Raw genomic sequence first — 25,452 nt, 5'->3', positions numbered from 1 at the left:
ACACTTAAAAAAAAGATATTTTCTCTGTCTGCTTTACATCTATAACTGATCAATGGTGAAAGAAGAGGGCAACATCCACATTATCCTCCACACTGTAAAAAACAACAAAAACAAACTCCTTATTTGGCCAATGATGACAACCTGAAGACACACAAGTCTCAAATTTAAAATTGAGAGGATTTGATTTACCTCCATGGAAAGAATGCAAGATCTACAGTATAATCCACCTGCACTTGCTGTGTGTTTTGCTGTACAGAAGCCAGAAGTTTGTACACCATTGTAAAATATATCCCAGTAAATACTGTTTGTACCCCATCTAGTGACACATACGTGTCAGTGGAAACAGACTTCAAACTGTCAACTCGGAGTCACTGGAGTAACACTCAGATGTTCATATACTGTCAACAGGAATATGCAGAGGCCAACTTTCTGGCAGTATAAGTGTTCATGAGACACCTCACAAAACTGCTCACTGTCAGTGGAAACAGTCAACAGTAAAAATGTCAATAAAACCATCAGTATTGTAAGGTCAAAGAATAAACCTTGAGCACCATTTCCCATCTACAGAGAGCTGAGAAACTCTGTGAGCTGCCTAGAGGCTGAACAAACATGACATTTCCATAAAGAGACATTTAGTTTCCAGGGATAAATGGTTTGCAGGAGGAAAAACATTTACAGTATGGAAGCAAAGAATTTAAATGTTATGAGAAACAGAATAAAAGTCAAGTCAAACATTTCTTTAAAATAAATTTGGCAGTATTTATATTCAACATTATTTATTCAGTGGTGGTTCATTTCACAATCAGGTCTTCGGGTACGTATTCAAGGCCATAACACTTCCACAGTGTAAAACCAAAGTTGGTGTGGATGCATCGGTGGCAGACGAGCACTGTGGACACCCGGAAGGACTTGCCACAGTCAGGGCACTGGTAGCATTTGGGCTCAGTGTGGATCCATCTGTGGTTCTTGAGGGACATGAGGTTGGGGAACTCCTTCTGGCAGGAGCTGCAGAAGTAGGTCCCTGTCTTGTGGCTGTTCTTGTGGTTGAGCAGGGAGCTGGCATGTTGGTAAGACCGGCCACACTGACTGCAGATGAAGTTCCTGGAGTGGCTACTCAGACTCACTGGTCTCTGATCTGATAGAGGAAAAACATGAGAGTTTCTATTCAGATTAACTCTGCTTCACTGTGGAAACAGGTACAGAGAAGAACAGTTTAACTGATGGCACAGACTGGGAAAGAACTGAGAAGGTCTCAAAGAGATGACTGCTGTGACTTCACATTAACCACAGCAAATTCTACAGACTATGCACTCCTTAAAGCAAGCAAATCTCCATTGTCCAGTCAAGTCAGATCAAGTCCCGTTTTTTGTAGAGCCAAAAATATTTTGTCTGTCTCACTGGGCTTTACAGGTCCACACCCTCATCAGTTCCCTACCTATTCAAAATCTTATAACTTCAAGAAAATTCTCATGATTACAAAATCAGTGTCATTACATGGCAACATTTCAATAATCATTAGAGCAATATCTCAAAATTGCAAAAAAAAAAAAAGAAAGAAAAAAACACCTTATTACAGGACAACATGTAAGTACAGATTAGTATGATATAAGTATAAGAAAAGATCTCACTAAGTATGAGAAAACAGTCTCACAACAGAAAGACAGTGTAAATTTATGAGAAAAACTCAAAACTAAAGTGATGCTGGCTATATAAGAAAAGAGTGATACATGCAAAATAAGATAATTACAAGATCCTAATTGTATAATTATAGATGGAGATCATTAGTGATATTTCAAAACTCACAGCAGATATCTTGCCACCTTATAAAATAATTACCTAATCCATATCTTTCAAAAGACAATTTCATAACTACAAGAAATTCTTTAATAATGTGCTCTGTATCTTATATCAACAGGAAAAAGAAAAGATGTCATAGCAGCAAAATCTGTTAACTGAAAGAAAATGACTGTGAGAAAAAAGTCTCAATAATTACAATCATTTCATAATTTTCACACACAGAAAATACAGCATACCAGAAAACATCTTGTAATTACAAGGTCCATTCCTCATCATTACAAGACATCATTTCAAAATCCTTGTCCATAGTTGTGAAGAAAAAAAAAACTGATCTGATACACATACAAAATCACAAGGTCATAAAAAAACATCTTTTTTATTCTTTGGTGAGCACTGTGCTTCCATAAAACCATTATATTGGTAATAATAGTAATCTGAAAACTTTAAATGTTTCACTGGCACTCTAATATAGTCAGTACACCAATGGAACAAATGTAAAAATGTGACAAACAAATATAAGATAGAGCAAAAGGCAAAGAGTCAAGTCCATGTCTCCTGTTAACTTGTGATTCACAGGAGCAGGTATTACACAGAACATCAAAATGAAGTCACCCAAAACCACTGAATATAACAGACTGACATTTCAGTCTCAGGAGGTCTGAGAAGATGAAACAGGTTTAATTTTTCTTTTCAGAAAAAAAAAAAACAATCACTTTCCTCATGAACATTAACGAGAGCTTCAGAATCGGCTTTATTGGCCAGGTGTGTTGGACACACGAAGAATTTGACTCTGGTACATCGGCTCTCAATGCACATGCACATATCCCCATGTGAGGGGCAAGTAAACAGTAAACCACCATAAGGCTGTGTAGTATAACATAATAAGCAGTATTACATAAATACTGCAATGGTGATATGAGACGCTCTAATGCACACATTTCTGTTATCAGAGTTATCTGGTTCTTTGTCTCAGTGTATAAACTCTGACAGTGAAGACATTGTTTGCTGGGAAATCAAACCAAAATTCTGAACCTGAGCACATCTCCCGCCTGCACCTCCTTCACAATAAAAGCTTCCCTGCAGCTGGAACAGTATTGCTGTGGCAGTTGCTGATATACAAGATTTGTGTTGCTACTTCTTAGTGAATCACAAATCATGACTAGACTATATCACCTGAAATCTAAATCCCAACTAAGAGTAAAAACAAATGATATTTTGGGAGAATGAGCAAAGTTGTGTCTTGTCACATTTAACAGAGCTCTGCAGAAAATCATAATCATTCATTTGTGTTCTCACATTTATAAAAGATGTATTTCATGGGTATAAATGACTAATTAGCATTTCTCTAAATACTGATCTTTTTGCACAAGTTAGCAGAATGTTAAATAGTGTCACCTTGTAAAAGTCAGAACAAGATTGTATTAAATCCAAGTGGCTTATCCAGATTAAATGCCCTTTCACTGTTTGCTCATAAAGGTTTGTTTTTTTTTCCCACCTGCCAGCCTCCACACATTTATCTTAATAATTTGATCAATTGAATATTCAACACTGTGGAATAACTGGTTGGATAAAGCAACTTGATAGTTCCTAAATCTGACTTGGATTCATGTCCAGCTCTACCACAAAGTGAACTGTGTTTTTCTGCATGGAAACTTAGGTTCAGAGACCGCTCAACTGTAGCTAAATATATTATGACTACTCAGTTAAACTCTACACATCAGACCAGCAAATGTTTGTAAAACCAGCTGATGGTCTAAATCTGTATTTGAGCTTCAATATACTGCAGCATATGCAAATTTAAATACTGTATCAGGTATGTCGGAAAAATGTCAAAACCAGTTCTTGAGAATGGCACCTACACACAGAAAGGTTAGTCGAGCTGCCAATATTTGAAAATCATGTTTTCATCATGTGACCAAGAAGGATCATGCATAGATTTAAAGGCTCCACTCATTTGGCAGCATGCGTTAAAATTCTCATCATTTTTAATTGGTTCTTGTTTGACATTGCACCACCTCTCACCTGTCAGTCAAATCATCCAACCAGTAGATTATATATTTTTGACTTTTCATCACTGTATCCATTTGAAAACATTTGTTAGAAACATAAATAATGAAGTGTAATAAATTATATTACTTTAATGAAGTAATTAAAACAGTAAAACATTACTTATTACATTTTTATACAGATTAACCAGTAATTTGTAACCTATTACATTTAAAAAGTAACCTCACTGATGACTGATGGTCATTTGGATGCTTGTACTTTTACTTTTATTCATTTTGTGATATTTTTGTTAAAGGATAGGTTCAGTTGTTTTAAAGTCAGCCTTAAACAACATGTACGTGTCCATGTACTGTAAAAAGGCGGTGTGTGTGATGATTCTTCTTGTTCATACTTACTGTATAAAGTATTGCGCCCTTTCACACACTGGTACTACTACAAGTTCTAACCAAGGTGGATTTATTATTGACTGATATGTTCCACCTGTTTAATCAAGTACCTTTTGTAAAGGGCTTATAACTTATTCATAAACATTGATCAGTTATTAGCTGTTCATAGGATCCACTTTTAGGTTTCCACACTGAAAAATAAAATAAAAAATCCAATAGCTTTTTGCTTTATTAATGATAATTGTGCATTTCACTTATGCTTCATGTGGCTCATTAGAAAGTGATAAACACAAAAATTCATAACTGTTGATGCAGTTTTATTTTCATACCCTTCCAAGATAAACCTTGAGTACACATAAAACTGATCTATAAACCATATATAGTAAATTATTTACCGTTTATGAACACTGTCAAAGCTAAATTCTACACAAGTGATAGCCATAACTGGTGCTTAAATTCCCAACGCTCTGCTTTTTAGTGCTCCGACTTTATATTTCAGTTGAACTGTGTGACTACTGATGTTACTCGCAGCAGGGCTGATCCAGGCGCCTGGATTTGTTCAGTCTGTTAGGGAAGCTTTTGATCACATGCTGAAAACCTCTTGAAATGTTTTACAAGTATCTCTCTGAATACATGTTCTGAGCCACATTGTACATTAATCATCAAACAGGGCTCTCATGGTGCCTCATTTATACTCTAATGTTGACCTGACTGGCTGCCTTTATAGTGGCTTCACCATCAAGGAACATTTTGCACACTTATTGTCATTTTGCCCATTGGTCTACACTCAATAACAAAGTAAAAACATGTTTGCATAAGTTTTAGCCAATTTATTTTAGTCATTTAGAAAAGTATTCGGGTCATCAGGTGGATCCTGTTTGCTTTAATTTGCCAGGGAGTGTGTCTAGAACTTACCTGGAGTCCAACTGGTGTAAACTCAATAGACTGGGCATAGTTCAGAGGACACAGGTCCCACAGTTCCCACTGCATGTAGGGACAAAAACAAGACCTGATGTTCAAGCACCTGTTTAGATCTCTGTGGTAAAACTGTGCTGAGGTACAGATCAGGAAAAGGGTATAAAGCCATTTCTAAAGCTCTGAGTGTTTTCAGCAGCACAGTGGCCCCAGTAACTGTGACATGGAAGAAGTTTGGAACTAGCCGGCTGTTGAGCTATACTAAGGGGAAGAAGGGCCTCAGTCAGGGATGTGACCAAGAATCCAGCAGCCCCTTGCATAGAGCTTCCAAAGACCACTGCAGAGACAGAGAACATGCTAGTAGGACGATCATCTCAGCAACCACATCTTTATAGAAGTGTTAAACACAAGCGACTGTTAGTAAAAGACATTACAGTCTGGTTTATGTAAAAGCATTTAAAGGGCTCTGAGAGCATAAGGAAAAAGATTCTCTGGTCTGATGAGACAAAAATGCAATGCTTTGGGCAGAACAAGCACTATGTTTGGTGAACCCCAGGCTCTGCTCATCACCTGCTAATACCATCCCTACAGCGAAGCATGGTGGTGTTTCTCAACAGCAGGGACAGGGAGGCTGGTCAGAACTGAGACAATGATGAATGCAGCCACAAACAGAGACCTTTAAAGGAAACCTGTGCCAGAGTGGTGCAATCTCAGACGGTCACAATGCCGTGATGGTGTCAGGATAAGTCTATGTATTGCTAGTGAATTAAGGGTCTGAATACCTTTATAAATAAGCTGAATCACTAAACATACCGAGACTCTTAAAACAAAGTGTTCTATAAATTACAATTACTGTATAATTATTGTTACTCTTAATATTCACTGGGTCTATAAAATGTAAGAACAGTAAAACAACAAATCAGTTTGTCTGCAAGTGTTTTGCCCAATCAATAGTCCAAATGCAAGGATATTACTGTGATATAAAAGAGAAAAAGAGAACATCTGAGACATTTTCATCCACTGTCACTGTACTTTAAATAATACATTTGTCGATGAATTGTCTAATCTCAACAACAAAATCAGCACCTCTCTAACACCAACAAAAACTGAACATTTCAAGCTTGACGGCAGATTTTGGGCAGAGCTGCTGTATTATGTACCTAATCAAGTAATCACCAAATAAATAATTAGAAAGTGCACATGTTGTTGGAGAACAAATTAAAAACACTGACCTCAGCTTTTTTTTTTTTTTTTTTTTTTAGCTATTTATTTTCAGTACTCAGCAGTAAGGATTATAATATATGGACAAGGTTTTCTGTTAAGAAATCAATTATCAAAACATAGTTTATAAAAGTGTATAGTAAGCATCACATATATATGGCATGGAAACAAAAAGCTAGTACTTTGAACAAAAAAGGGGTTATAGTTGCTCCAAACCAATCATATTCTTCGTCTTCTTCTTTGAGAACTACTTGAAATGTAGGTGGGAAAAGTGGGGGAATCAAATGCAGTGAAGGAAATGCTAAAATCAAAATAGAGAATGTAGAGTTATTTCTGTGTTCTAGATCAAGATCACATTGACTCCTACAGCACTTGACGGTCACTGCACGTCTTTGACATTTTCTTTTTTTTTTTTTTAAAAACTTTTTAGTTTAAAACTAGCACCAGTGCTCCTGAAAACGCTGACAAACTGTGTTCTTAAACACACACAGAGGTTTCCAGATAGTTGTGGGAGGGAGGGGGGGGAGAAAATAAAATAAAAAGGGTTAAAAAAAAAAAAAAAAAAAAAAAAAAAAAACAATAAATAAAAGAGGTTACCATAAAAGTGTAACATGAAAAGGGTCAAATGATGAGGACTAAATGCACTCCAAATAAAAAGGAGAGTCACCAGATCATCCCTTTTCAATGTGAGCTTGATTTTTTTGTGAGAAACCAAGAAGGGATGAGGACGTGAGGGGCTTTCAGTCAAACTGCGGAAGAGAGGGATGGTGGGAAGGCTTGACTGAGAAATACCGTCACAACATCACTTGGTAAAAGGCAAGAAAAACACTTTCCATTGTGTAGTTACAGTTCCTTACACATCAGAACAAAGTAGCGGCTCAGTGGAGCCCAGTGTTCATTAACAGAGTCCATCATCTCCACAGAACGGGGGCATTGTGGGTAGGGGAGAGAGAAGGGGGGTGTCAGGTGGGTGTTTTACATCAACACTGCTCTAAACTCACATATCCTAAAGACTAGCGCCGTCCATTACAAGTGTTAATAATAATCATAATAATATAAATAAATGCATTACTACAACGATCTGTCGTCTTTTTTCCTTCTTATAAAAGAGTTACTGTAGATAATACAGTCAGAAGTACGATTACAATACAGGATCAAACAAAACATCATGTCGGCTCAAGCCGAACAGTATACACCTTTCTTTACTTGTGTTTTTAGTTACCCACGTGGTGTCTGTCTTTCTCCTTTCCAGCCAAACAGCCACATTCAGCTGGTTAGAGTTGTACAGTAACAGGTTTAAGACAGAGCTTCAGGGATTCAGGGCCGGGCAGGATATCTATAAATGTGATATCTGACTCAAAAACTGGAAAGGAGTCAGAATACTGGTCACTGAAAAAAGCTGGCGTCGTCCCATGTCAGACTAAAATACTCCCACGTCACACAGGGGAGTTTTAAATTCATATAAATGCCTTCTGGTGAAGTAACAACTAACTGCAATTGATACCCCAGTGAAACAGAAACCATTGTTTTCTATTTCATGCAGCTGCATTAAAGGACTTCTAACAGAATGGATGAAAAGCTGATCGTCGGTGACTTTAGTGAGCTGTCTGGATTTGACAAATGATGTGGTCAAGCCAGGTTTGTCCACAACTGCTAAATGACTTATGTGAATTAGGTTGTGATTGTAAACTGCAGGAGCTAGCAAGCCAGCAGCAAAGTTGCTCATTCTTCAAACACTTTGCTGTCATTAACTTTTCTTATTGTCCTGGCAAATCAATGAGACTGCTAATACACAACCACCTTCAATTCAGCAGCAGTCACTTGTGCTGCTTAACAGTGATCACTACTACCAATCCAAACATCTCGTATAACTGTACAGCATGGAGAAGATTTAGATTTTATTTTCTATAACAATTTAATTCCTGTAAATTTAGCCATTTAATAATATCAGCAAAAAAGAACAGTCAGCAGTCTTTAATATGAGCCTAATTGCCACTGAACCATGAGATGTTAAATCACAAGGTTTTCCAAATTAGACTTAACTCTATGCAAAGAAACAGAGTCCACGTGCAACCAAAACGATTACGTCTTGGAAACACCGCTCGGGAAATGAGATACTGTGTTTTACACCAGTGTACTGACAATATCGGAAAACAACTGCTCAGTCACAGCTGGATATCCAAGTTACCCTGGTTAACCCTGTTAAATCTGTATGTGTGAACGAGGTGTCAGGAACTGGTCTGACTGGGAAGCTACAACAATATGAAGTTCATCTTGCTGCTGCAAGACACACACACAAAAACACAGACATTTAACCTGTCTTCAGTTGTAAAAGTTCCCAGGAATCATTGCTATCCTCTGTCAAACCATTAAGGTAAAATAAAGGGGAAAAAATAAAACCAAACAAACCCATGTCTTTACCAGCACATCCACTGCACCTATATGTTGGTCACTTAAATAAAACTGTTTGGACTGTTTAGACTGACTCAGTCAGAATATAGTTTAAAAACCCTGTGACAAAGGCCACGAGAGAAGATTTCAACAAGACGCAACTCCCTACATCAGCAGAAACAGGACAGGGTGGAAAACAGAGCAAACAACTGGAAACACTGGACCAATCTGCTCCTGGGATTGAAATGGACAGGATGGCTGGAAAAGAAGCAAAAGATTTCCTCACGCCTTTATGTGGACCCTCACAGCATCTTTACCCTGACAGTCAGTCTGTTATAAAGTCACTACCTCAGGACTCATCAGTCTCCATGAGCTGGTCTTTAATGCAGTCTCTGCAGCTGTGTGAGGCCCTGCCACCAAATGTCTCCACATTTCCAGAGTGAGAAAGTTTTGAGAACCTCAGCTTTGTAGGGCAACATGCAGTAGGGAGTAAGGCAGGTGTAGTGATGTCCATGCAGTGCTTAAAAACTGTCTGTCTACAGTCCATGTCTGCCTGTTAGTCTGTGTAGGACAGTTGGACAGTTCTACAACCAGAGCCATGTAGGAATGTCCATGAAGGATGCCTCAGCTTAGGAGAGGTTAAGAAAGGTGGAGGTGGTACGTGAGCAGCCATGTGTGTGCGCATGTCATCCATTTTCAGTCTTCTGTGTGTGCAGTGCCCATTCTGTGTTCTTCCTCCTGCTGTCAGTGTATGTTCTGTCATGTAGGACCTGGACTGAGTCTAAGCACCATGTCCTTCACACACACTACAGCCACACGTGGAAAATGAGGGAGAAGAGGGTGAGCCGGAGGAAGAACTACATTTGGCACCTCCAGAAACCATGGCATGTGACTGGCTCCCCATATCCCTTAACTCATATGAAGGGGCCGCCGGGCATACCCAGGAAGTTGGGCGCACCCATTGCAATGGGAGGGGGCGCCGCTGAGGTGCTCCAGTGCACCTTCATGTGGTGCCTCAGGTTGGACTTGGAAGAGAAGCGCTTGTCACACTGAGGGCAGGAGAACGGCTTCTCCTTGGTGTGGATGCGGCGATGACAGATGAGTTGGGTGGAGACACGGAAGGACTTGCCACAGTCAGGGCACTGGTAGCGTTTGGGCTCAGTGTGGATCCGTCTGTGGTTCTTGAGAGACATGAGGTTGGGGAACTCCTTCTGGCAGGAGCTGCAGAAGTAGGTCCCTGTCTTGTGGCTGTTCTTGTGGTTGAGCAGGGAGCTGGCATGTCGGTAAGACCGGCCACACTGGTCACACACGTGGGACTTGATGACCTCACTGTTGCCCCCACGGCTGCGGGCTGTGGCCATGCTATTCGGGTCGAGTCCTTGCTCTTGCATTAAAGTGAGGTCCAGGCCTGACCCCCAGCCCAGGTCCTGGGAGCCCCCCGGTCGAGGCTGCTGGGATCTGGGCTGGCGGGGTTGTGGTGCCTGGCCATGGGTAATCTCCATGTGGAGCCTGAAGCTGGCTTGCGTGGGAAAGGCTCTTTGGCAGGACCGGCACGTCAGCTCCCGCTGCTTCTGGTGGACCCGTCGATGGTTGTAGAGCTGGGAGGAAACACGAAATGCCTTGCCACAGTCATGGCAACGGTGGCGCCGTGTCTCAGAGTGTATACGGCGATGGTTCTTCAGGGCAAGCAGGTTGGAGTAGGTCTTGAGGCACACAGCACAGTGGTAGATGCCAACAGTGTGGGTGTTCTTGTGGTTGAGAAGAGAGCTGGCATGGCGGTAGGAGCGGCCACATTGATCACATCTGTGCAGAGACAAGGCAAAAAAAGTAGGGAGGAACCAGGGGATGTGAAGGGGGACAAAAGGAGAGAAACAAAGAGATTACTAACAGAAGATGGTAGTTTGTTTTAAATATTCTATCCAAATTAATCTCGGTTACTGGTTACCACTTTCTCTTTAAAATTAGTGAAAGATTTAACTACAAATTTAAGATGCTGCACATACAGGTATATGATCTGAAATCCGGCTTAAAGCTTTTAACTTTTAAAGAAGACTACAAAGTGGTGTACCATTTCAAGTTATGATTTGTAGACAGGTCATAGGGACGAAGACTGCTGGGTGGAGGAGGAAGGGATATGTGAGAATCTATGGACAAACAACTGGGACTCATGATGGGAACTGGGAGGTATCTGCCGCTCCCTGCACTGCACAAATGGACAAGCTCCTTTCACATCTGAAAACATTTCAAAAACTTCCATAGCTTTCTTTTGAGTGAATACTAAATTCTAAATGCAGTGATCAAAATCAAACATGCCACAAGAACCTCTACCATGTCAGACTGTGGTTCCCTGTAGCTACTGCGCTGACAAAGAATCCTTTAACTTTAACATGTGCAGTGCAGCTAGCTCCAAATACTTCCTAATCTTCCCTGTTATTTCAGTTTGCCAAGACATCAAAATGCAAGAGCCCATTCACACAACTGCAGTTTCTAGTCTTATAACTGGCCAGTAATATGAGACTACCTGAAGAAAACAAACACAAACAAATGAAAGACTACAGTTAAAATCATAACATAAGAGTGAAGAATACACAACACAATACTTGAAATGCTGCTTATATGCTACACACAAAATACTACTTAATTCAAAGCTGTGTCAAAGTTTGCTAAGAAAACAAAACATGAAAACAGTACATCTGAACATGAAATGTTTGATTGTAAATTGCCTAAAAAACTAAAGTGTGTGATATATGCTAACTGAAAGCAAACAGGGTTGACTTATCTGGTCTCTCCACTAATTCAATTTGTCCAAACTTCAGAAAAATCCGAATTCCGGCACGCGTATGGTCCCAAGGAAGCCGGATTGGAGATCATATACCTGTAATAGACATGTAGAGACCTAAATTTATCTTCACTAATTTTTTCCAACTTCGAAGAATCACAAACAACTGACGAGAACTCACGTGTACCGACACTCTTCGCCCTCTCCCGTGGGTGCAGTGGCCTTCCTCCTGACTTCCATGCCTACCTGGTTGTCCCCGCAGCGGTGCCTGGCCAGACCGGATCGACCCTGGAAACTCTTCCCACAGGTGGGGCAGCCAAAGGGGGTAGCACCCTCCTCGTGGACCTTCTGGTGGTTGCGGAGGAACCTGGCCAATCGGAAGGCTTTCCCACATGTGTGGCAGATGTGCTTCTTTCGCTGTGTGTGGATACGCATGTGGTTGCGTAGTGCCATATAGTTGGTGTAGGGCTTGTCACAAAAGTTGCACCGAAAGTTGCCTGTCTTGTGGGTGTGTTTGTGATTCAGTAAGGAGCTTGCATGTTTGTAGGCGCAGCTGCACAGGTCACAGGCATAGGGTCTCTCGTCAGAGTCCAGGTCCACAGAGCTTCTCTCCATGCTGATGTTTGTGGAGCTGTTAGTGGAGGATGAGGAAGGCAGATGCTGGGCTGGGCAGTCATGGGCTGCAAGCTCATCAGCTGTGGCAAAGCCTTCACAGCACCCATCACACTCAAAATCCATCTGGGCCCCAGGCCCCTGTGGGCCTTTGCACAAGCCAGCTGTAGTGTGGGTAGCTAGCTGCCTCTGGGTGCGGAAGCCCTTGCCACATTCTTGGCAGTTGTGCTTTTTCTGGGCAAAGTGGAGACGTAGGTGGTTTTTCATTGCCAGCCTATTGGGGTATGTAGAGTTGCAAACATTGCAGTGGTACTCCCCAATTTTGTGAAGGTTCTTGTGATTGGCCAGACTGCCTGCATGTCGATATGTCTTCCCACATTCTTCACAGGCAAAAGGCCGCCTTCCACTTTCAGCTGGGTCAAACTTCTGGGGCCTGGAAGTTCCAGCTGAAGAGTAGGGCTTTTTGAACCCTTGATGACTGTATTTGACTCCCATTACCTGGCTCTTTGAGGACTCTCCCCTTATAGTCTGCATTTGAGACGGGCCAGGCTGCTGGAAGCGGGAACCGTTGGGTCCGGTCCGAACCAGGCCTTTAGCTCGGTGCTCCTCGTGGAGGCGGAGGTGGTTTATCAGCTGCTTTTGGATCTTGAAGGCCTTCCCGCATTCTTCACACTTGTGCATCTCTGTAAAAACATTAACATTTGCTTAACATCAACCAATATCAGGGTGGTAATGGTACTTGATAGTTTGTGGAGGCTACTACTTCATGCATTTGGCCCAGTATCAAATTTCAAATACAGTGGACCCCGGCAAATTAGGGGTTCAGAGTTCACAACTTCAGTCTTTCGCGGATTTTTCCTTGGAACATAACTAATAGATCTCTGCGGATCCCCAGCAAATTTGCGGAATCTGCAAATATCCTTCACAGCATTTTTATGGATGTTTTCTTGGCAATATACAATTTTTCATGCGTTTTAATGCCAAATTATTAAGAATAATAGAATTTTAATAATTTTGTAACATAAATATCTTAATGCTGCCCAACATCCCTGAACAGTTCAGTTTACCACATGTCGCTATCTTGAGTGTTCCTCCAAGTGTTTTAGCAATTTCGTTTGCTATTCCTCAAGCCCTAAGATGTCTCCCAAATGCTGTGCAGCACCTTCTAAGGAATCTGGGAAGGCCCCTAAGAGGTTTGAGATGCTCCAGGAGAAGGTTGAACTTCTCGATTTTCTTAAGGAGAAGAAAACTTTTGCCGCAGTTTACTATACTATACATTATTTTGTTAGGGATAATGTATCAAGTTGAGTTTGACATTAAATTAAAATGTTTTGGGAGCACATTCAGGGTTTAAACTACACTGTTAGGTATTTTTAGTTAGATAGATATTGGTTAGATACTTGATGTATTAGAAATGTTTAGAGTAGACAGGATGTCTGGCTCATGGCTCTTAAAACACTTAGTCATTATCATGAGTGCTGCAGGATGCTTATAGTCAAGGATAACTAGATAGAAAGTTGATGACTGTTAGAAGACAGGATGCTTAATATTATTATTATGACGTGTATAACTGTAGCCATAGCCATAATATTTTCTTATGTTTAATGTCATGACATGTCACTAGAGGTCGTGTTAGAATGTTTTTAGCTACACACCACATAATCAACATACATTCACACATTGATTTTTCCTCATGTTTTGGCTACTGCTCTGGGCAGCTGCAAAGCTGGCACTGGGAGACACCTCGGCTTGGCGTCTCCTTGTAGTATGGGGTTAGCCCCAAGTGATATAATGTATAGGCCTGTTGTGGTTCAGGGTCTTTCATTTTTCAGCTGCCTGCGTGCATGTTGGAGGTGCAAGATACCTGAGCGTGTAATGTTAATTTTTACCTGTGTTCATGGAATAAATCAGCACTGTTTTGAAGTTACTTGGACTGCTTCGTCTCTCAGATTTAGCATGATAAAAAGAACCGAATGCAACAACATAAATAAAAATGACAAGGTCAGTCACTAGTAGACATTATGTTAAAAAGGTAGACTAGCCACTGACAATGTGCAACCCCTGGTTGGCACTCCAGTACAATGTTATAATGAAAAATAAAACTGCAACCAACTCACTACAGATAATAATAATCAGAATGTCCATGTTCTTTGAGTTGCTACGTTATGTAGTTTTTGCTTCATAAAAATTTTTAATAAAGATAAAATTACAAAAAAAGAATGTCAGCTCCGGCAAACACCGTGCAACAAAAGAATAATACAAAATCTTGTAAACTGAATCAACAATTAGCAGTTTAGAACCATAGTGATGAAATATAGATTAAGCTCACTCAAAACAGATAAAACATAAAACATGAATGCCTCAATTTTTTGTCTTAAAGCATTACCTTTATGAGCCAAATTAAATGCTAAGTGATGCAGCAGCTGTGAGAATTTGAATTTAATGAATCCCTGCTAGAATGTATGTAGTATACCATTTATTTAGTCTTGATCAAGAGATCAAGCAAACCCTTATGTTAAGATGTGTTCCTAATTTTATATCCACCATTAATTCCTATTCTCTAAAGTACATAACATGTAGCATTGTTTAATCTCTTTTTAACATCTGGCCAAACTTTAGACCCTACCTTTTAAGATCAAAGTGGGTCCTTTGGTGATTTTTGAGAGCCAGCAGATTGTAGTAGCGTTTCTGGCACACCAAGCAACGGAAAACACCAGTCTTATGGGACTTCTTATGATTAAGGAGTGAGCAGGGGTGTCTGTATCCTCGTCCACACTGGTCGCACTTGTGGGGCTTGTCACTTTGGTCAACCATAGCCCTACGTCCATCACTGCCAACATCACAGCTTCCTCCAGCAACCCCACCACCTACGCCATCACCTCCAGATATACCTTTGGCTCCGTTCAGGCCCTGCTTGTTCAGTGAGCTGCCCCGATTCTTACCAGGGCACAGGTGGGTGATCAGGTGGTGGCGGTCAGCAAAAAACATGCCGCAGTCAACACAAATATGGTTGCGCCCATCCATCTTGTCATTGCCATTAGCTGAGCTGCCTCCAATACCCTGTTGCTGGCCATCTGGCCTTTGTGGGCCATGGATTAGCTGGTGATTCAAGAGATCCTGCTTCCTAGAGAAGCTCTGGCCACAGGTAGAGCAGATCATCCTCCAGTCTTGCTCCAAGTTAGAATGTCCTGGCCCTGTTGGGTTATTGGCATGGCTACGCAGGTGGCTCCTGAGAGCTCTGAGGCTGGCATAATGGTTGCCACACACTGAGCACTGATACACTTCTCCATCGTCCTCATCATCTTTGTCATTGTTCCCCATCCTCTTGCCTCCGCTCTGGGAGTACTGCCGTTGGCTGCTACCTTCTTTCAGGCTGCTGGAGCTTCCAGCAGGCAACGAAGTTCCAGTGGAGCTGTGGTAGTTCATGGTCCCCATAAAACCATTGGACATATTTCCCTGCTGCTGCTGAGGCTGCTGTTGCTGCTGCTGCTGCTGGCCACGGCGAGGACACATGTGTGCCTTGATACCAGATACATCTCCATACATCTCACCACAGTCAGCACACACATGTCTGTCAGCCTGCCGGTGAGCAGAGTTGCTCTGGGATAGCGAGCTACCATCAAAACGATCATGAAACTCAAGAGAGTCCAACCCACTGCTATGGCCTCCATCTGGTACAAAGTGGGCAGCATCACCAAGATTTCCCTGCAGCGAGATTGGAGTGGTGGCGCCACTGCCTTCCTGTACATAGCTCTGTTGGGAGTCCAGAGTTAATGGCTCTGGAGATAGCCAGTCATTGCTGTCATTATTAATTGGCTGATTGGAAGGACGACCCTTGTGGCTTCTTAAGTGGCTGTGTAGCGCTGCCAAGTGAGGGTACTGCTTACAGCATATGGTGCACTGGTAGTGGCCTGTCTGATGGCAGCGTTTGTGGTTGACCAAGCTTCCTGCATGCCGGTAACTTTTGCCACACTCTCCACACTTAAACCGCCTCTCTCCATCATCTGGAGAATTGGCCTGGGGCACACGGCCTCCAGAGGGAGAAGAGACTGAGCCCTGTGATCCAGAACTTAGCGTGTCTGAATTCAGGAGTGAGTTGTCCTGACCATGGGCAGCAGGGTGGGGATCATGGGTTAGATAGTGGACTTTCAAGGTCTCCAAATCTGGGTGTCCTGCTCCACAGTATGCACATGTATAGATTGGATTATTGACCGGAGGACCCATTATGGGATCATAGGGACCCCGTTTTTCACTAGGCAGGGGTGGCAGGGGTAGAGGGTCCCCGAGGGTTGGAGTGTACGCTGGGGAACGAACTGCACTCAGATTGTGAGGCATGATGCCCGGAAAACTGCGTGGCAAGCCAAGAGAGGGCGAGGCCGTGTTGTGCAGCAGGATATGCTCTTGGAAGTCTGCCTTATTTGGTAGGGCTAGCTGGCACAGGTGGCAAAAACAAGAGGTTGTGTCATCACTTTGGGAGGACTGGGTGCCGCTGCTGCGCTCCGAGTCATGGAGGCTGCTGCTGCTACTACTGCTGCTGCTCACCATGGATGCCCCAGGGGTCTTGAACTTCGAATGAGTTCTCTCGTGGCTGTTTAGGGCAGCCAGATTGCTAAATTGTTTGAAACACACAGAGCACTTAAAAGTTCCTTGTTGGTGACACTTCTTATGGTTCACCAGGCTACCGTGATGCCGGTAGGTTCTGTCACACTGATCACACTTGAATGGCCTGTCCCACGCGTCGTCTGATTCAGGGGAGCCTTTTTTTCCGTGGTCGTCTGTCTCGTGGCTTTGTAGGACACTATGTCCCATACCACTGTTATTCAAGTGAGAGCGCCCAAACCCGTCAGAGAGGTCCTGGGCAAGACCGTAGTCCCTCTCGTCGTGGCCTGCTTCTTCTGGTACTTCTTCACTCTCTTCTTCTGTGTGCGCACTACTGGGAGATAATGTATGGATACGTAGGTGATTCTTCAAAGCTACTGCGTTGGGCAGGGTACGTGTACAAACAGGACACTGAAATGAACCTACTTCGTGAGATTTTTTATGATTTGCTAGGCTAGCTGCGTGCTTGTAAATTCGGCCACACTGTTCACACTCAAAACGTCCAGTCTCTTCTTGCTGATAATGTGCTTTCATATGCTCTAGAAGACTTGGAGTACTCGGGCAAACCATATCACACTCTTTACAGGGGAAACCCTTGGCACGACTCATATCATGCATTGCCATAGTACTCTAAAGCAATCGGTTGGAGGGAATCACGGTTCACAACACAGCAATGAACAGTGATGTTAGGGACGTGGGGGAAGAAACAGATGGGCTTAGTTCTTCAGTTGAGGGCAAGAGTGCTGGCCATTTTCTCCCCAAGCGCCACTCAGCCAGGCAGGTCCAGTCAAACAGGGCCCACCCAGGGTGGGCCTGCAGGGGTCACACCAGCCAATGAGGTATCACTGTGGAGATAAGAAGAAGAAGAAGAAAAAAAAGAGGGACTTTAGATAATTTCAGTGGCAAGTTACAGGAGACCATGGCCTCTCTTAAGAGCTTACAACTAACACTGTTTTATCACCTTGAATCTTTACTTTATTTTATGAGAATGGCAAATAAACTAAAATTTGGAATGATGACATTTCAGGAGTCTGTTACAGAAAAACTAATCTGATTATTTTCTCAATCAATCAAATAATAGTTTTGTTCCTAAATGTCAGGAGGAAACTATTTCCAGGAGCCCAATGTAACATCTTTACATGCCTTGTTTTGTCAGACCAGCACCCTGATATCTAAAAATATTCAGTTCACTTCCAGGTACAGCAAAGAAAAGTAGCCAATCCTCACATTTAATAAGCTGGAACCAGCACATTTTCAGCATTTCTGTGTAAAAGTGACAACTGATTTTCAGAATATTGGGTTAATTTTCTATAGAACAACTAATCAATCCTTTGACTCATCACTAGTTAAATACAACAACTTTCTTTCTGCCCTTTATCTTTGTTTAGAGGTGGTGTTGACAGCTTGTCCATACAAGATCTTACAGAAAGTAAAATCACTATATAGGAGAGCTACTCAAATATAAGTCACAGAGGTCCACTTCCAGTGTAACAGGAGGGTCCAGGAGAGTTGGATTTAGGAGATCACATTTGAGGTTTAAAAACTCCAGATTGGTAGTGAGGTTTTATTAAATGCCCCTTTTTAAGATATTACAGCCAATGTCCACTAAACAAGAGTGAAAAAATGTTTGTGTGCAGCGTTTATTACTATCCAGCCATTAGTCACATCATTAGTTAATGACCAGAGAGATTAAAATGAGTTATCATCTGTGACTTTAACAGACTAAAATGTAATCTGTAGCAGACTATACTGGATAGCCTCTTTAGTCAGTTCCACTGACTATATGTAAACATGGTTGATATGATGGCTGCCAGAAGTGAAACCACCATGACTCAATCGCCCCCGGTGGCTGGTTGCAGTATAGGTCATAAATTCCATCTCACCCCCCCACTCCCATACCAGAAACCAAACAGTTCATTTAAAAAAGGATATATCAGTTAAACATTATGATGCATTTTCAAAGTCAGTGTAATTGATTATGTCAACTAATTGCGGCAGCCTTAGTGTGCATAAAGTGAAAAGGTCTAAATGCTTTCTCCCTGGCTACTATAGATAGAGGTAGAGACACACAGAGAATGGGGGAAGGGTGGTAGCTGGTAGTCAGTTCAGGTTTGGAGTGAGGGATGAAGAATGGGGAAAAGGAAAAAAAGGAAAGTGGAAAAAAATAAGGGTATGGGGAGAACCTGATTGGCAGGAGAGGAAAATGCTGGGGGAGGGGTGAGTATGAAGAAGATGGGTAAGAAACACACACAGAGAGGACAGATCCTGATGAGCTGTGGTCTGACAGGTGGGAAGGCTGAGAGAAAATAAGACCAGGTGCAATTACACACGCTGAAAACAGCAGAAACTCTGGATTAAAAAAAGCTAATATTGCATGTTATTGAATAAATGTTTGTTAACTCAAATTAATCTAAAGCGGTTTAAAATCTCTGTTCACCTGTTTGACAAAATAAAACATCCTGTACTTTAATACTGGAGCTGCAATCCTGCAGATAGTTTGAGTTTTATCTACTGAGACTTCTGCCTCCACTTCGGTTCAGTGGCTGCAGTGTTTGCCCTAATTTTTTGTCAAAAGCAGTGCTGTTGTATGCATGTCCACAAGCGTGCATTGCTGGGCCATTATACATGCACTGGAGAAGGAATGGCTTTAAATGACTGTAGAATGGTTATGGATGGAGTTATTCATGTTCACATTCTCATTTGTGTTAATTCACCTGGAACTTTTGACACCTGAAAGACTCCAGAGGCCCAGATACATGTAATACATGTCAAAGAATGAAAGTCCTCAACATATAAACAGGAGGTTGGCCCAGGGCACAACACAATGATAAATGGTCTTGGTCTTACTATGCACTTTTGTACACAATGAAGTGCACTAAAAGTGGTATACATTATTTTCCATTCACACACACTTTCACACACCACTGATACCACCAGGAGCAACTAGGGGTCCAGTGTCTTACTCAATGACACGACGACATACAAACTGGAGAAGCAGGGCATCGAACCTATGGTTAGGGGACAACCCATTTGACCTCCTGAGCTACAGTGGCCCCAGTACTGGTACATAGGGCTGGGTTACGATAGCTTTCGAACCAAACATGGCAGACCTGCTTAACCGCTCTGAAGTCAAAGAAACAACTGCAAAAAGTGATATTTGCAGGTCGGTACTCACAGTGAAGGGGGTAAGGTCTTCTAGTGTCCATCATGTTAAAGTAAGAACTTGTGATATATATTTAATAACACAAGGAGGTCGAGTGCTCAGCCTCACTGAGTCTACTGCTGATGTATTGTGATCTGTCAGCTCTGTACCGGTGCAACAACCAGCCCACCTTTAGGAAAAGCTAAGGTCATGGTTAAGCAAATTATCAGTGATTTATTAAAATAACATTAACTGAATGATAAAGCAGATTTATTAATTTCACTGTTGTATAAGTAATATGTTTTTTTTTTTGCAAATGCAGCACAAGAAAACATGAGTGAGGACAGGGTTAATGAATGTCACAGAGCAATGACAAAATCAAATACAACACTTCAGCTCAGCAGAATGCCCATAGTTTAGATATGACAGTTCATACTGTAGTTAGTGTCAGGCTATCTGGTAAATAGTCCATAATAACATTTAAAATGACCCGTTGTGGTTAGAAAAAGCTAGATTCATAAATATTACACTGTTCCAAAAAAAAAGTTTTTTTTGCTTCTATAGTGGGTGAAATTAAAATACATATTTTTATACTAACAAACTTAAGTGTCTCCGTTCCTTGATGCATGTTTTATGAATAAATATATTATAATTAGCATTAATCAGATTCAATAAGGGATTCAAAAGGATTCAGGATCCATAATTGGATCCAGATTCAATTAAATGCCATCAAATTCCAGCCCTACTGGTACATTAGCACAATCAGGCCTTTTCCACTGTAAGAACCTACTGGCCTGAAACAGAATTTCCAGAACCCCTTGCCCGGGTACTGCCTTTGTTTCCACTGCCCTCCATCCACTTTGGAGATGAATTTCCAGAGCTAAATTACAGCGCACCTCAGGAGCCCTGCCTTCCTGACTGGTTCAACATCAGTGTTGTGATGTCTCAACATACAGTCACTAGTTTAGATATAAAACGGGGATTTCAGTGGGATAACTTTAACCCTGACTGAGCTCTGCTGACTGAAACCGCACATTCACACAACACCAGATCAGGCCAATATGCTCTAATGAAGTCAAAACGCATGAAGCTACAGCTGAGCATAATTTAAAAATCTACCACCAGAATACAAGAGCCCACCACAGCTTCAGCTGCAATTCATGACATACACACAAAGCAGAAACAACAAGACTGAGACAACATAAAGGCTTCAATCGAGCAGAAAGACCTGCAGCTAAGAACTTGAAAATGTGCCCAGAAAAAGACTTGGCTGTAAGGGTATGGTACTGTTCATCAGCAGTGCTTTAGTTAACAAATCATGCAGAGTGACAGTCGCAAGTGCTGCTATTTTATTACTTCTTATTATTATTAATGCACAGCAAATCATGGTGGTTTTCTTTACAATGTTTACAATATGTAAAAGGATAATATCCTTGTGAATGGTGCTCTTCATCTGTTAGTCTTGCACACAGCTAAAGTGCTAGCTACCAAAGATATACAAGTTTTAACCACAGACTGTATATAAAGATGGACAATGTGTCAGCGCACAGAACTTTATATTTCTTTGATGGTAAAGAGGGAGTGATTTCAGACAGACTTGGTTATACACATCATTTAAAATTGTTTCATTACACATAAAATAATCCTAATCAGTTTAACAGCTTGAAATGTCTTATATTACCTGCAGAAGGCAGTAACACTGTTAAAAGTAAAAACCAGCTTGAGGGCAGCAGAACACTGAGCTACTGCTCAGACTCAGCACAGTTTAAGGAAGGAAAAACAAAGAAGTGGTCATAGTAGACAGGGAAGAGATGGAGAATTACGCCAGATGTTTGATGTAGGGCAAGACAAAGAAAACCAACAGCAGAGCCAGTCGGAAGAACGTAAAGCAGCCTTCAACCCAGCACTGACAGACATGAAACATGACCACACCTCTGAATACATTTTATAGCTTGCCTCAGACTTTTAATTGAAAATCAAATGAAAAAGATGCTAAAATCTGTTAGTTTTCCACAATCTAAGGCAACGTCTTCAGCTGTCTTGTTTTGTCCAACAGTGCAAATCCCAAAGACATTCAATTAACTGTGAAATCAGAGAAAAGGAGAAAATCTAAGACACTGGAGAACTCAGAACCTCAATGTTTATCATTTGTTCTTGACAAATGACTTATCAAATTAATGATCAAAATACTTGATTTTTTTGCACTAACCAACAATTTGCATAACTTCTAATAATGTAGTTATGTACATATAACATTAAACTATAGGACAGCATACAGCAGTGACAATTCTAACTGATAGAGTCATATTTTTAAAGACATTCACAGGTGCCACCTTAACAATAACGAGTATCTACTGGTTTTCTTCATCTTCCATAAAGAATTGAGCATCTCTGGGCTTCTAGACTAGTGGTTGGACAAAACAAGACATATGAACACATCAGCTTGGACCCTGGGAAACTGTGATGGACATTTTACAGACCAAGCAATAAACAGGCAGAGTGATAATGAAAATAACTTAAGCTGTGTCAACACTGCAAACATAGCATGTGCAGCGTACAACATCCGACGTGGACCTCATGAGAGGCTCACACTTGTGTCTAGATTGGATGCATGTTCACTTGCACATTGGGAGCTCTTGGTGTACAATAAGCACATAGAGGAGTGTAGAGAAACACATTTGAAAACAGAAAGCTATGCATAATGAAGGAATTACTGGCAGTATATGCACACCCTTAACTAACCAATTAGTCAACTGACAAAAAACTGACTGGTAACAATTCTGATCATTTAATCATTTTATTTTATTTTTAAATATTCTGACTTTTTATAAACAATGCTTTATCACGAAAATAATCTGGTTATTAATCAATAATAGAAATCACAATTAGACCCTATGTGCAGTCCCAGTGTGTTATATTCTGAGATAATGCCCTCTATAGCAATGTAACTTCAATTTACTTGACATCTTAATATTGTGCTCCTATTTTTCTGTTTATTGTGTTGCTGGTATGACAAAACTCCCTCCTGGAAAAAAATAATCTTACTCCGCAACAGCTCTGAAAGAATCATGGACGCATCTGATTCACAAACAGATTTGAATCGGGGCCCTCGGCAGCAGCCAATCACAATTCTTTCACCTTTTCTCTGCCAACTCTTTTTGTGCCTCTGACTTTGAAGCGCAGATAATGTAAACAAACCGAGCTTGCACTGGAAAAAACGCGCCAGACTGATTAAACTGCACACACAGTCAGTCAAAGCCAACCGATGCATGCAGCTGTTTGTGTTCTTAAAACAGATTGAGGTCGCCTGGATTCAAACATTTTTCGCCCTGCGCAGAAAAAACCCGGGTCTGTTCACACGCCTTGTTTTGATGGGAGACAACCAGCGGAAGAATTCCAGGTTTCAGTGCTCAACCCGCAGCTGTTTATCCTCTACATTAAACTCCTTATCAGAACATGTATCGTTTTTATTTTGACTCAGAAAGAGTCGTCACAGCTGCAGCAGGGCTCCCTGACCTTGGCCCGTCTCCTCTCGTAAGGATTCAGTCCAGGCATGAATTTATCGGGACAAAGCGGGGTATCTACACCACCGACATTTCCTTCGGCCGACTCCCCAATTTAATCGGGGGAGTGACGCCCGAAACTGACCTGTCGGTGAGGAGAGCACGGATAGGCTAGCCATTGAAAACCCTATAGTTATACCCATGTATTAACGTCAAGATTCTTCCAGCAGAGCAGGGACAACACCTTCAGCCATCAGCCCACTTTTACCGAGACCCCGTTTCCATCGGAAAATGGCTTTCGAGCAGCGAGCCATTTTCCCCATGCTAACAGGCTACCCACGCTTTTATTAGCCCCTGAAACACAACCTGCTGGCACATCAGCTGCGTGAGCAAAGTTCAGTTGATGAAAACGCGATGTAAAGTAACTGTATGCGCAACCCGGACATTCTAGCCTTTTATGAAAATTGCATTTTATGGCTAAAAGATGAAAACAGGCAGATATGGATACAAGACTGAGCTAGCGTCAGCACTGGCGTCTGGCTAGTTAGCAACCCCCTGCAATGAGAAGGGGGGGTAAAACGGAAGTTCTAAACAACAAACAATGCATATACATGGAGGTACTAATCAAAGATATGTAATGATTTATCTTCACATGTAAAAAATAAGGTTGCTCCGAGTGAAAATTGTCACCACTGCAGGAGCTCGCAGAGGGTTAGCATGCCAGCTAGCCCTAGCAACCTGAGGCTAGCCCGGAGCTACACAAAGATCTCGACAAACACAACGCGGCCCCCCTAGACGGAAAACCTGGTTTTCCAGCCGTTTTACACCCCATACTTACCCCTCAATTGGCCTCTGCGCCCGCGAAGAGAATTATGCACGGCGAGGATATGCAAAATGTGCAACAATCACGGATTAGGCATGGTTATTTTTTCCTCCTCCTGATAAAACACCGACTTTTGGTTCTTGGCTGTCTCCCCCCTACTGCCGCTTCGACAGTATACTTCCTGCCGCTACCGCTGCCGCTGCTAGCCGTGCGGAGCCGGAGCGCACACTTTTACGCGTCATCATGCGCATATTAAAATTTCCCTAGCTTCAAATAACACAAAGTTTGTGCTTTCACCATCAGATTATAGCTTCTTGGGGAGCACATACGTCTTAGGTTGTGTGCCCCAGAACCCATTCATGTCATTTGTGTTTATTTTTATGTAGATTGTGAGACAAACAGAGGGACTCGGCGCAGCTCGGCCTATCAGCCCCTGGGGATAACTGAATCGAGCCTGGCCATGCTGGGTGATTATGGAGCATATGACACTCGGGTGATTTTATCAGCTCGTAGCCAGCAAGCGGGAGACAGATGTGCATCCTGTGAGGGAATTAGAGGGGCTTCACGTTAGAAATGGCCCTGCTGCTGGGCTGAGCAGCTTTCAAGCTGCAACAATCATTATCACTCAGTCCATTACTCTTTAATGAATATATTGATTCTTAGTGTTTCCAAAGGCTTTCTTAATCTGGTTGTGGCTCTCAAGTAAAATATTTGTCACAGACCCCATGCCTGGACTGACCTTCCAGCCTCCACTTACCAACTTTGGTCATTGTTCCCTGTATAGGTGTTGCAAAGACATCGGCTGTTTTCTACAGTTGGTAACACACATTTCTCAATATCCAGTTCACTTCCAGCTGTCTTTACTGAAATGCCGCTCAGCATCTAGAGTTAACTCTGGTACTTTTGTCTTTCAACAAGAACACTTTTTCACTCAGAACACAAATGACCTAAATACACTAACAGCAAGTGTCATTGCACTGTGTAACACAACTGCATTTGAAATGTTCTCTCTCTCTCTCTCTCCATATATATATATATATATATATACACACACACACACATATACAGTCTCTGTCCTTAAGCTCTAACATGATACCAAACGATTCACTACAGGGTAGGTACAGTTAGTGAACATGTCTCCTGCATTTGTGCATTTGGCCATAAATTCTTATCCACATAACACCTTCTGCCCTCTCAAGTTTTTACATATCTGAATAGTCCCTGACAGTCTTCAGCATATACTGTATGTCCAGCCATCCAGCCAAACATCTGATCAA

At 41.8% G+C, this 25,452-nt stretch overlaps 2 protein-coding genes across 2 annotated transcripts; both read right to left on the bottom strand.

Annotated features, from left to right (window-relative positions):
• Nucleotides 1-7,697: 7,697 nt before the first annotated feature.
• On the bottom strand, nucleotides 7,698-12,789 carry LOC109967563 (zinc finger protein 883-like). The gene is made up of 2 exons (XM_020613225.1): nucleotides 11,678-12,789; nucleotides 7,698-10,520 (listed from the first exon to the last, which is right to left on the bottom strand). The coding sequence occupies exons 1-2, from the start codon at nucleotides 12,787-12,789 to the stop codon at nucleotides 9,632-9,634; spliced, it is 2,001 nt and encodes a 666-aa protein (XP_020468881.1). The 3' UTR covers nucleotides 7,698-9,631.
• A 1,941-nt stretch (nucleotides 12,790-14,730) lies between these two features.
• LOC109967562 (zinc finger protein 646-like) lies at nucleotides 14,731-24,572 on the bottom strand. Its single transcript, XM_020613223.1, has 2 exons — nucleotides 24,191-24,572; nucleotides 14,731-17,552 (listed from the first exon to the last, which is right to left on the bottom strand). Exon 2 carries the CDS (start codon nucleotides 17,329-17,331, stop codon nucleotides 14,731-14,733), a length of 2,601 nt encoding a protein of 866 aa, XP_020468879.1. The 5' UTR covers nucleotides 17,332-17,552; nucleotides 24,191-24,572.
• Between the last annotated feature and the right edge of the window lie 880 nt (nucleotides 24,573-25,452).

The sequence above is a fragment of the Monopterus albus genome, unplaced genomic scaffold, assembly GCF_001952655.1.
Source record: "Monopterus albus unplaced genomic scaffold, M_albus_1.0 scaffold131.1, whole genome shotgun sequence".
Classification (NCBI taxonomy): Eukaryota; Metazoa; Chordata; class Actinopteri; order Synbranchiformes; family Synbranchidae; genus Monopterus; species Monopterus albus.
Note: the sequence above shows the minus strand (reverse complement) of the source record. Positions and strands in the feature narration are given on the sequence as shown.

Excerpts from the sequence above, each read along its gene's own strand:
- LOC109967563 (XM_020613225.1), bottom strand. The coding sequence starts at position 12,789 with ATGCACAAGTGTGAAGAATGCGGGAAGGCCTTCAAGATCCAAAAGCAG. Across the intron at positions 10,521-11,677 it reads GGCGAAGAGTGTCGGTACAC|ATGTGATCAATGTGGCCGCT; the intron begins GTGAGTTCTCGT and ends GTCTCTGCACAG.
- LOC109967562 (XM_020613223.1), bottom strand. The coding sequence starts at position 17,331 with ATGGCAATGCATGATATGAGTCGTGCCAAGGGTTTCCCCTGTAAAGAG.